The following is a 12,413-nucleotide window of genomic DNA, read 5'->3' as shown; positions in this document are numbered from 1 at the left end:
AAGGGAACAGGAAGCAGGGAAAGGGGCTGGAAGGGGTGAGGGGGAAGGAACAGGATGGGAAAAAGGGCAGGAAGGTGTGAGAAGGAGGGAACAGGGAGAGGTGAGGGGGAAAGGAACAGGGACTAGGGATGGAAAAGGGGGCTGAAGGGGTGAGGAAGAGGGGACAGGAAGGGGTGAAGTGGGGGGGGAAGGGAACAGGGGACAGGAAGGGGTAAAAGGGAGAGAACAGGAAGCGGGGAGAGGTTGAGGGGGAAGAACCGGTTATTTTCTACTTGCGTAACGTTTATGATATTAAGGAGACGTGTCACTTTCATGATTACTTGTGAGTGTTTGTTATTTCCCTTTATTATATTGAGAAGGGTAGGAGCAAAACACAATTCGAAAAACTGTTTGTCTATATGAAGGAGTAGAACGGCAATCAGATGCTTTGCTGGTCTAATTACGACGACAACTGTGAAAGATATCCTAAAAAAAATCAACTGAAACGGTATTGGGAGCTTTTACGTGAAGATGTAACAGCTTTAGCCCCTTCTTCGTCATCACTTGACCCTTCATCATCAGTCGAAGCCTCTTTCTCCAGGTTATCAAATCCCTGGCAGGGTTCTTCTTCGTCGTCACTCTCCTCTTGTTTTTTGTCTTTGGAGAACAGCTCTTTCTTGATGAGCTTCCATGTCAGCTTTTTCACTGGGATTCCCTTGCTCCAAATGGATGTGTTCACCTCTGGTTCATCGAGATCTTTCTTCATAAGGTAGACAAACTCGGCGATAACTGACATGAGGAAGGCCACTTGTTCTGTTTCTACCTCTACCCACTCAAACCGCAGCTCCTCTGTGAAGTAAATCTCAAAGTGAATGCTGTCACCCTGAGCCTGAGACCAACGACGGATTTTTCGCCATGGAGCGAAAAATGCTGACTTCTCTGTTGAGAGTGAATAAAAGGGGTTAGGTGTTTCAAGGCTAACGAAAGAATTTATCTCTGCGCTTATCCTGGTCGCTGAAGAACAAAGTGACTAGAAGTGGTCACTGCTCCCCCTGGATGGAATGTCAGTCCATCGCAGGTTCCCCTTCCCCCACCCCCATCCCCCCACAATTTGTTGGTACCCATTTGTACTCCTGGGTGGAGAGAGACACTACGATAGTTTAATACCTTGCACAAGAACACAATGACCAGGCCGGAACTCGACCCAGGACTTATCGACCCTGAGCTCAGCGTTCGTTCGTTTCGTTCACCAGACCCATAAGTCTCAGTTGAGAATCACTCTAAACAAGTGAAAACTAGAGGTGGGTCTTGAGGTTTATAATGATTTTCAAAAGACATTTGTTACCTTAACATTGTCTCGGTGAGCGAGCTACAAATGAACGATGAAAACTAACACAGGGTGGCGATCCCAAAACGCTATCCTTCTATGGTGAAATACCGTAAACGTTTTGAATCGTTAGTTCAGTGTTGCTATTCACGTTGTCGTCGTTATAATGATTTTGAGTTTGTTTCGTAATTTCAAAATGAATGAAACAACAAGAAATGAGCCGAAAAGTATGAGTTCCTTCGGCTCGAGTTCTCTGAATTTGTAATTTTCTTTAATTTCTTTCCTGTGCGCCGTTTTTGACCAGCCATCTACGCATCAACTCGAAAAAAGAATTTTCCATCGTTTGTCGGTACCTTGATGTTCTTCCATGGAAATGAGCGCAGGGAAATTTTTACTTCACATTACAATCTCTTATTATTGATAATTTCGATTCGCTTTACATCACGAAACAGGCAATCTATTTTAAAGAAAGTTATCCAATGATGTATGACTAAATTCCTAAACACTGCGTTACAATTATTACGTAAATTTTCTATGGTTTTATTAGCTAAAGAGCGAACAATTATCACGCACTCACTTGATTTTATCATTAATCCTCTTCGGTTGGCTATCAGATTAACCTGCATTCCTTGTGTGAGTGAGACTTCCTTCATTTTAACATCATTCTGAATTGTGCAATCGTGCAGGAAAACGTAGCCATACCCGAACATTTTTTGGCAAAGTTCCACGTACTGCTTATCGCAAGGAAAAGCTGGATTTCTGTATTCCTTCAGTAGAGGAATGTGATCTGGCTTCGGCTTAAGCCTACCGCATCGAATATCCTCGATACACTGCAAACAGATCAAGTGCATTGCGCCGGCATCTGTTTTAAGATGCTTTTGCTCTCTCGGAACGTCGAAAGACCACTTTTGTATTGATATAACGTAGCGGCATGGAAGGTAAATAAATTCGTTGTTACCGTACTTCTTAGTAGGATTTTCAATTCCGCGGAAGAGACCGAAAAACTGTAGGCTGTTGGCGTTAATTCCCAAAGTTTTCCCGGCTATTTCTAGGAGATCTTCAGCTTTGATTTTCCCTCCATCGACTTCAACTCGAACTGCAGGCTGTGTCCCTTCAGGAAAAGTCCACACACAAATTTTGTCTTTTCGTGGGATTGGTTTCGATTTCGTTTCCGCCATTTTATCTGAATTTTAGCATACTTACTAAAACTCCGTGCGTTCCCCAGGCATCTTTGCGCTTTCATCGGATGATAATTCTGTCTGAAGACAAATCAGTGATAATAAGGTTCTTAACCGCAATTAGCACATCAAAAAATACAGACCTTTCACATTTCAGTTTTGACAAAACATGAGTTAAGTGGTTGGTGTAATTTAGAAAGCTTCTGAATTATGAATAAGACGACAAATTCCTTTTTACAGAAAACGTAATTAATTCTATAATGTAGAGAGTATGAAAAGCGCTTAAATCATCATTTAGAAATATTTTTTTCAAGAATTCTTTAGAAAAATGAATCACTGGCTGTCGCGGTATTTATAAAGGCTGAAGAACTCTTGGTAAGGTTATAACTTAATGCAATTGTTTCAAATTAGGCTCCTTAACGTTGGTTAATTTGAGTGACGAATTCTTTAAGCAATCAAGAGGCAGATTTGTTTGTGACCAAGTCAAAATAGAGAACCATCGGAAGTGGACTTCAGTTGTATAACACACTTACAACAGACCTTTGTTACTCGACAACATTCCTTTGAGGCAGAACTGAATAACGAAATGTCACGTCACAGCTATGCGATCAATAACGCGGGCCCAAGCGCTCGAGGTTAAAAATTCAACGAAATTTTCGGAGAAAAAAGGGGCTGGCATCGTTGAAAGCATTTTCCCATTTCCAGTGTTGTTAAGGAGAAAATCAATTTTTGAAAATATTTAAGGGATGTACAAGGTCTTTCGAGGTTTTTCTGTAAAAGAAAAGCAGCAAGGAAACAAGGCCTAGATGTCACAGAATAGAAAGTCGAACGTTCAGACGACTCAAAATCCGTTTTTCGCGTCAAAGTCCAGCGCATGCGCAGACGTTATTCAGTTCTGTCAAGCTCTGTCTTCCTTTGATACTTAAGTTGTCATTGGATTGACAGCGTTCAAACGTCTACGCATGTGCAAACGTTGAAGTGGCTAGGTGGCGTTCTTTCAGGCTGTCAGACCCAAGTTGTCTTTCAGGAATTGTATTCAACCACCCAAGGAAAAAATTACGTTTTTTCAAGAGTGTACAAATTTTTTGATGAAGCTCACAACTAAATGATAGATTAAAGGATACCCGCAATCAAAAAACTTTGGTTACGAAAACTCTTAATTATCCTTCTTCTTACGTTGGACCGCTGTGTTTCAAACGTTGGGCATGCGCAAGTGAATCAATTTTGGCCCGTTGCGAGCTAATATTTCGCGCGTAAAATTTTAAACAAAAACATAAGTAACAACTGCTGGCACAAAATGTAAGAAAAAATTAAAACTTTCGCAGGAAACTGTAATGATTAATTTGTCATAATTAGGAAATAATCTTCCAGAGAACCAGCGCACCTGAAAACGTTTTCCGCCCTGAATACTTTGTATCATCAGATGGAGAGTTATGCAGAAACTTTGAGTAAAGACTTAAAGAGGGGATTGCGCGAGATTTCAGCGTGATCAGCGCGCACATTTAAAAATCAGCCGATAGTTTTCATGCCCGAAGCTCAAGGTAGGAGTGATTGATCATTTTCTGTAAACAGAGATGATCACCCGCCATTTCCTCTTTTGTTTGGAACGAAGCAATAACTTTCACAGTGCAAATTAAATATGAACCGTTTCACAGTGCAAATTAAATATGAACCGATTCCCAGTGCGGAATAAGAGGCAATGGTCGAAATGGCTTATTATTTATTTAGCTTAAACAAGGGTCTAATTCTCTCAAACGAACTCAAGGATACCTCATTTATTTCCAATTAAAGAACCCGTGAAATGAAAAAACCATCAGGCAAAGCTTTCAAAAAGTCAAGAGTGGTTCTAATTCACAGTCCAGTAGTAAAGATTTTAATAAATGATCTTAATGTATAGCGGGCGCGAAAGAGATAAAAACCAATCCGTTCAGTTGTTCTTTTGTATCAGTCTTCTTTCGCAACATCTGTTTTATAAGGTAATCCTTGCTTTCCACGGAGCTTAACTATTCATAAGAGGAGCAAGTTTGGCGGCGTAAAATGCATTTCAATGTACCCGTTTCAGTCTTGTACGCGGCTGGTCGCCAAAACACACATTTTAATTTGGAAGTAATAAATGAGATTTGTTATGTAGATAAGGAACACGTCCAGGTGCAAATTGAACGAAGACTGCTATCGGTTTTATCAGTGGATCGTATCTGATCATCGTGAAAATAAACATTTAAGACTGTAAAGGAGTGTGGGTTTTAATTGGTGAAGTGTAGTATCGCGCTCTGGTCGCATCGCCCTCGTTAATATTTTTGTACTCTTTGTATGGAATTGCAATTAGATGTAACCCTAAGAGGGGTGGTGATTCATTCGGAAAAAAAAAGGAAAAGAATTCGGTAGATATCGATATTGTTTTACATGGACGTGATATTTACTTTAAAGCAGAACTAACGGATTTTAGATCGTTCGATATGAGCGAATTAACGCCTACACTCGCCAAGATCAGGGATCTGTTCGTTGATTGTAGCGATAACAAGCTGCGATTAACACAGATGGTTTACATGAAGGTTTTTGGCTGTTGACCGCAATGTAACTGATTCAGCCACAACGGCTGGTGGTAAGAGTTCCAAAAAAACCAGTATGACCGGCTTTTCTTGTTTGACCGGTCATCCCAAAGCCGATGAGATGGGCGCGTTTAAATATCGCTGAAATGTAGACTCAGTCATAGTTATTTAGGGAAATAACCTCTTAATAACCAATACATTCTTTTACCGTATTAGAAGAGGATCTATTAGTTCCAATTTGCAATACAAATAAGGGCAAAATTTCTGACCTGAATCGTCACGTAAGAGTTTTGGAGGAAACTTTGAAGGCTAGAGTAAGTTTTTTTTTACACTTCAAGTTTACTCTTCAAGCTTCGGAAATTTTAGTATCGGATAGGACAATGTTGATAGACAGAAGCCAGAGAGGAAAACGTGAATAATGAATTAAAACAATCTAACATGTAAATGAAGAAAGAGGTAAATACTGTTTTCTAGGTGTCTCAGTGTTAAAAGAATTTTTTGTAATTAGCACTGTTAATGCCATACCGTTTCTTGAACATATAGGTGTTAGAGATATTTGTGTTGATCATGTTGTGTCTTGGTGTTGTAGCGAGCCGTTCCTATTCTTTTTAATTAGCACTATGCCTCAGAGTTAGGAAAGTAACACTTTATTTATTCCTTAACATGGAGAGCATCACCTCCTGGGGATTAGAACTGAAATGAAACTGTAATTCAAACTCATCTAAACGCTTGATAGAAAGTTCCAATTGAGCCGAAACAAAGCAAGGACAAGTTTTTGATTTGTTTTCGTGCTGGAGTGTATAGCATTCATTAATTGTAGCGAGATTTTCGTCGTCTATTTATAAGATCCCCGACAAGGCGGTTAATGATATTGGACGTATTTTGGTTGCGTCCTAATACCGGAAATTTGCGGATATGCAAGGATTGTTATTGTCTGCAGCGAATTGATGCGAGTTCACTAGCTGATTGTTTGTAGAATTCTGTCGAAACATTCGAATAATTAATACCAGTTATCTACTGATAATATTTCACCGAACAAGATAATTTAAATGTCACTGTAACTACTGAATTACTTATGGGAATTAAAAATTCTACGGGCTTTGTTTGATATCTGATCATGATCCATGCTAAATTGCACATTACTAAGTTCTTCATAACATCATAGATCGAAAATGAATGATCCAACATTAGCGAAAATTCAATAAATGAAATCGAGATGAAGAAAAAGAACGAGAAATTAACATTGTAAATATTCATAAGAAGTAAGAGTTTTCTTGTAAAATATTTATTCATCTTTTTAGTGGGTTGAATCAATAATAAACATGCATTTTTGATACAGCTTGGATATCATATATTTATCTAGCATGATTCTGGCCTTTCCTTAGGCTTTTTGGAGTAAACATTTTTGTATTAATAAATCTGCTTAAGTGTAATATCCAACATTTTTAGTACTGTTAAAAACAAACAAACTAGCTATAGGCTCTTCACTGAATGTGTTTACATCTTCTTTCGATGCTTAATAAAGATTTAGAAGAATGTTTTTTTCTTTTCGATAATTAGAATCAGTGTCATGAGACTTGGCTTATGATTTTATGTTATGGTTAAACTGTAGAATTTCCTGCTAATTGCTTACCTCCAAAATTACTTAGTATCACCGAAAAATCTACTGTTTGAATTTCTCGCTCGCGCTAAACATTCGCGACAGATTAACATCTTGGCGTAGATAAGGTTAATCTCTTACTCCAGACCAAACAATCTGCTTATCAAGAATCCTGTTCTTCGATATTCTGAAGACTGATGATGACAGTGTATCCACGCGAGGACATTTTTTCCCCTGAATTGTCTGTTAACTCTTCGACGGCTTTTGGAGACTCTCTTTGTTTCTGTTGTGCTATGTTTACAGTTTCGGCCTCCTGCGCTTCGACTTTTAATGAGGAAAGTTGCCGTAACAGATGGTTACAGGCGTGTTTCAAATGGTTTCGCAAACGCGTGGGTGAAGGGGAAGATTTTACTTGAATAAGAAAACCAAATTTTGGCAAAGTTATTGGTCAGAAATAAGACCGCCGCGGAACTTTAAATTTTTCCGACACCAATATTTCAATTGTTTGCCACATTAATATTAACGATGGTAAGTTTTTTTCGCGTAATTGTTCGCTTATCAGACGAGGAAAACTTATTTAGTTGTCATTGAAAACCGATGTTGCACTGAAAAGTACCTTTAAGGACGAACCTTTAATAGGCCAAATTAAAGGGAAAAGCGTGCTAAGGAAATTTCCATATCATTAAGAAAACACTAATAAAACGTGCGCGTCGCAAGTATTCTTTTAAAAAAAATTGGAATTTTACAGCTGAGAAATATCTTTCGTTGTGGTCTGATTTTGACCTACTTTTATTTCTTTTATCTTGCTTTTCTCGGTCGCGCAAATGAAAACATTTCCATTACTGAGCTCATTAATAATTTACACGCACCTTTGGCGCGATCAAGAATCATTTGTATATCGTCACCACGACAAAGTCACTGTATTGAGAGATTCTGGAGTTTTTCTATGCAAATTAACCTGCGACCAATCGTGTGCTGTGGCTGTCCTGTACAGCGTCGTGAATTTAAATTCAACACTTGCAGTGCTTAGCTAGTGTTGGTTTTCACTTGGGGGCGGGTATTGCTAGTTCGTCGTACTTCGAACATAAGGAGATGGGAAACAAGGGGACAAAACCTAATGCTTTGAAAAAAGGCAAAAGTAAATTGACGGCGGAAGATATCCAAGAGTTGCGATTGTCAACCGAATTCACGGAAGACGAGTTGCACACTTGGCATAAAGCGTTTCGCGAGAAATGCCCAAACGGTAAAATGTCCGAAAAAAAATTCGCGGAGATCTACAAGAATCACTATTCCACAGGCGACGCGACTATCTTCGCAGGCCATGTTTTTCGCACATTCGACAAAAACAAGGATGGAACAATTGATTTTCACGAATTTATTCAAGGTTTGTCTATCATATCGCGAGGATCGACAGAGCAGAAACTACGATGGGCCTTTGAGATGTACGATTCAGATGGAAGCGGCGCGGTTTCTCGTGCCGAGATGTTGGAAATTGTGCGCGGGATTTTTCGCCTTGCAGGCGACCGGGTAAATCTTCCAAGAGACGAGAACACGCCGGAAAAGTTCACGCACAAGCTGTTTGCAAAGCTCGACCGGGACAATGATGGAACAATTACACAGAATGAATTCGTACGCGGTGTTCAGTGTTACCCTTCTCTTATGCGGTTGCTGGATCCAGCCGGCGCGAAGTAAACTGAAACTAACCGCCTGCCATTCAACGTTTACACCCGTATTGTTATAACGCACCGTTCAAAAAATTTACGGTACATGGCGGTATAATTTCGTCGGTGTATCTCGGAAGTGTGTCGAAGTGGTATGTTTCACTATATTGTTGTAACGTTTTGCTTTCGAAACAAGGCGACACCTTGTAGACAAGAAAGCAACTGTTGAACACACAACATTGTGTTTGTCTTTGCACGATTTTAGGCTTTTGATGTGTAAAGTGATGCACAGTTTTCACGCGATAACTATCGCATTGGAGAAAAATTTTTCATAGATAAAAACCCAAAGAGACGAAACGGCCAGTCGGCAACCGGCTAGTTCGTTATTTTATCACCTTGTCTTGAATTGTAACTAGAAATCAGCAAGAATTCTGTTTATTATCAGTTCTAGTTGTTTCGAACGCCCGCGACGAATTATTTAACGTAAATAAATTTATGCATCTAGTTTCGTCTCGTATAAATTGAGAGGCCCTTAGTGTTCACATTTGTCGCATCAATGTGTTTAATATTTCAGTTAGTTTACGTTTTTCTTTGCCGAACAAATCAGTGCCTTTTAACTGGGTCTTTTGCTCGCTAATATGCTCTGTAAAAACCTTAGGGTTGGATTGTATTGGAAGAAGGATTAACTCATTACGACTGAAGAACTGCTCAGTGTATTATTTTAAGGGGTGACCGCTTGATGTATTGATCAGACCCTGTGAAACATTTAACAGCTTGATCATATTTAAATCACATATAGCTAGCAATATCGAGTCCCGATTCAGAAAATGGAACAACTTTTCGTTAGATTTCATTCAGATTACCAAATAATAATAATGATTAAGAAAAATAAGCGAATCAAATGCTAAAACAATTCCGCACCGAAATGACGACTTCTCCCCAGGTTATTGTATAGACTGTGTTTTTATTTTGGGCTAAGATTCGCATAAATAAATAGTTGTAGCTATTTTGATTGGTGATGAGCACTAAAGGAAGAGCGGAGAACGTCCTCTCTCCTATGTAAATAATTTTAATTTGCTTTATTGATGAGATCACAGTTGTGCGGCAAAGTATGGTAATTTTTCCTTGCGAGCATTGTTCTTTGATATATTTGAGGTAGACTTCAGAATTAACCGTCAAACGGCTGGTAAAGGCTACAAAGAGAGCGAGAACGTTATTACGGGAACAGTCTTTAAATGTTATACTGTGATTATGTAGAAGTCCGATTTATTATGAGTGTTCGCGATTGCGTTTTTTAATGTTGAAAAAAAAAATTGCAATCCTTCGAGGGCTAGGATTAAGTGCTTAGTCGCTCTATAGGAAAATATTATGACATGTAACCAAAATGCGAACACGAATTTGTCGAGCTAGATTTATTGAAATACGGAACAGATTATTGCAAAAGTAATGATGAGGATAGAATAATTTAGAATTTGGTAATAATAATGTGATAGCTCTTCTGAAGAGATTTTTGCTGTCTCGATTTTCCGCAATTATTTGAAGTTCTCATAATGAACTTTACTAATGACAAGGCATTTGCCGTATGTGTGTCGAGCACTAGGTGGGCTTGGTGCATTTTTTAAGTCCAATTTATTTTTAACAACTGTGTCTTAGACGCCTTTAATTAAGCGATGTTAAGGCCAGTTAACTTAGACTTTATAGTGAATATTTAGTGTATAAACTGAACTTTATAGAGGCACAAAAGGCGAACTTTACAAACTCATTCAGAATCTAGAATATTACACTTTCTTAAACTTTAATTAATTTGTATGTAAGTTTTAATAGTAAAGAAAATTTTTACTTTGAATCTTTGACTCTTCGTTTGCAATCATTAGCAGGGGCAGGCATGTATTGAAGACAGTTTGTCCAATCACTATTTTTTTTTTCTTTTTCACAGCAAAGCAAAGAAAATGAAAAGACATCAGGCAAATAAATGCATACAAGCTACATTTGATGCAAGGTCGAGGTTTCATGTCAAGTGAAATCCATTAAATTTATTTGAGAGGTGTAAAGGTGTCGCAACATGTTTTTATATCGACGGTTAAATTAAAAAAAATATATATATTTTAAAATTTTCTCTACGAAACTCGTTTCCCATCCATGCAAGGTTTCCTCATGTCGTTCCGCGCTTTCCCGTTATTCGTCCGCCGCTCATGATAGCGGCAGAAACAAACATGACTCGAAAATTAAATGAAAAATTTTTTTGTTGTTCGCAAAAGAAAACCTCTACCGTTCAAACAGCATGAGGCGTCAAAACTCCCATGGAACTGAAAAAAATCCCGTGAGCCTAAGGGCCTTCTCAAAATATATGTGACGGTCGACTACCGACTGTCTACTAGAGCGAAATGGTCAACAGGAATAAAAATTGAAGCAGTTAATTAAGCGCTTCGTAATGTTTGCAGTGATTGTTGAAGTGACTTCATGATAAAAAAAAAAATGAAAAAAAAATCTTCAGTTCATTTTTGCCCCCGCAGGGTTTTTGGCCCCAGAGGGCCAAAAACCCGAGGAGGCACCTTAGGACTCCCCGCGTAATATAGAGGAAGACTGGAGAAGAGAAAATGTAGGTATTTTCGGTAGATCGTAACCAGAAAAAAATCTCGATTTGATCGCTCGCACGGCCGCAAGGTATCAACGTTTTTCCCGCAAATGGTCATGGGCGGCCAGCAAAAACGCGCGCGAGTACTATTGGGATCGGCGTCTTTGATACAAGCTTTGTCCTTGTCGAGATTTCGAATTAAGCGTCCCTGAAAAGCGTCGAGAAGCGTTTCCAAGTCCAACGGTAAGTGTGTATAGCATCTTTCTAACAATTAAAGGTAGTTTTGAGTTTAAAAGGTGATCAAAATCCGTCAAAAGAGAAACAGTTGTGTGAAGTCTCGATCGAAGGCGGCGGAGGGTCCACAGCTCAGTCAGCTAACGTGAGAACTTAAAGCAAAGAACTTGCAGCATAATTAAAGTATAACCAGATATCAAATACATGAAAAAGTTGAGCTTCTAACTCGTTTGCTTTGATGTTGGATTATTCTCAGAGTTATAGAGTTTCATTTGTGTTATACAGAAGTTAATACAGAAATAATTTCACCGATGCTCAGAAGACGGTGTAAGTTTAGCATTTTGACCGAAAGACTCGGTTAACTCCGATTTGTCAGCCGCAAATCAAGCTTATTGCACAAAGCCGAAAGACTCGGCAATTTCTGGATTTGTCAGAGGCAAGTCTGCCACCTATAACATTCCAATGTCAAAACTCACCCAAGTCCCTACATTCTGCTTCTTCTTGATCGTGAAGAACAAACAAATCCTAAGTTGAAGCACACAGCAAAAAAAAACATCCCAAGCACTTCCCAAAACTACATTTTGTACACTTGTAGTATTATGAGATCCAAAATTATTAAAACCAAAGTACTGAGCCGCAATTCCGTAACAACATAACAGAAAAATTACACAACTGTAAACAACAAGCCCACTCAAAAAAAAAAACAATAAAAAATGGTACTGTAGGGCGGGGGCAGCTCTAGTGAGAACTATAACTAGTTTAGACATTGATAGTGAGAGCATACCTGAATTAACTGGCAATAAATTCTCAGATCTCTCGCGGTGGCAACCCGGTTTCTTGACCATCTACTAGCCGTCTGAAAAGGTTTTACTTTGGCTATTTACATCAGGTCGTTCTGAATTTGTCAAATTTTTAGGAAAATATGATATTTTGTGAAATGTTGATAGGAGAGCACTTCCAGACTTCGCATATACGAACAAAGCCTTCCAATTTTGTCAGTTTTTAAGCCTCTTTAAATGTTGCTGTTTAACTAGAGTTGCTGAAGGATACATTGTTGTGTAAATATGTCTAGGAAGCTGGTAAATTTTCGAGCATTGGACAAAGGAAAAAAATGTGTCTTCCCTATGAGTAAACGAACCTCAGACCTTCGGATCACGCGGTGTCAGTGAAGCCACGCTGTAATTCGAAACGGTTCGCATGCCGTTAACCGTCCGTCAATTTTTAGTTAAGGTATTTTTCAGTCGTATGCACGGTCACTAATGTTGAAAGGACTATGAAATTTTCCATTCTATTAGAAAAATTAAAGGAAC

The 12,413-nt window shown here is 38.8% G+C and overlaps 1 protein-coding gene and 1 pseudogene across 2 annotated transcripts; one reads left to right on the top strand and one right to left on the bottom strand.

Annotated features, from left to right (window-relative positions):
- Positions 1 to 327: 327 nt before the first annotated feature.
- Positions 328 to 2,627, bottom strand: LOC113681856 (sorting nexin-31). Its single transcript, XM_027198981.2, has 2 exons — positions 1,884 to 2,627; positions 328 to 918 (listed from the first exon to the last, which is right to left on the bottom strand). The coding sequence occupies exons 1-2, from the start codon at positions 2,482 to 2,484 to the stop codon at positions 476 to 478; spliced, it is 1,044 nt and encodes a 347-aa protein (XP_027054782.2). The 5' UTR covers positions 2,485 to 2,627; the 3' UTR covers positions 328 to 475.
- Positions 2,628 to 7,605: 4,978 nt separating this feature from the next.
- LOC113681903 (hippocalcin-like protein 1 pseudogene) lies at positions 7,606 to 10,140 on the top strand (annotated as a pseudogene). The gene has a single exon (XR_016182254.1). The product of XR_016182254.1 is annotated as a hippocalcin-like protein 1 pseudogene (transcript).
- The last annotated feature ends 2,273 nt before the right edge of the window (positions 10,141 to 12,413 follow it).

This window comes from Pocillopora damicornis, chromosome 13, assembly GCF_964200805.1.
Source record: "Pocillopora damicornis chromosome 13, jaPocDami1.2, whole genome shotgun sequence".
In the NCBI taxonomy this organism is placed as follows: domain Eukaryota; kingdom Metazoa; phylum Cnidaria; class Anthozoa; order Scleractinia; family Pocilloporidae; genus Pocillopora; species Pocillopora damicornis.
The sequence above is the reverse complement of the archived record's forward strand: the minus strand, read 5'-3'. Positions and strand labels throughout refer to the sequence as shown.

What these genes read in the sequence shown, in the direction of transcription:
- LOC113681856 (XM_027198981.2), bottom strand. Translation starts at nt 2,484, where the DNA reads ATGGCGGAAACGAAATCGAAACCAATCCCACGAAAAGACAAAATTTGT. An exon ending in AGGATTAATGATAAAATCAA is followed by an intron (nt 919 to 1,883) that starts GTGAGTGCGTGA and finishes CACTCTCAACAG; the next exon opens with AGAAGTCAGCATTTTTCGCT.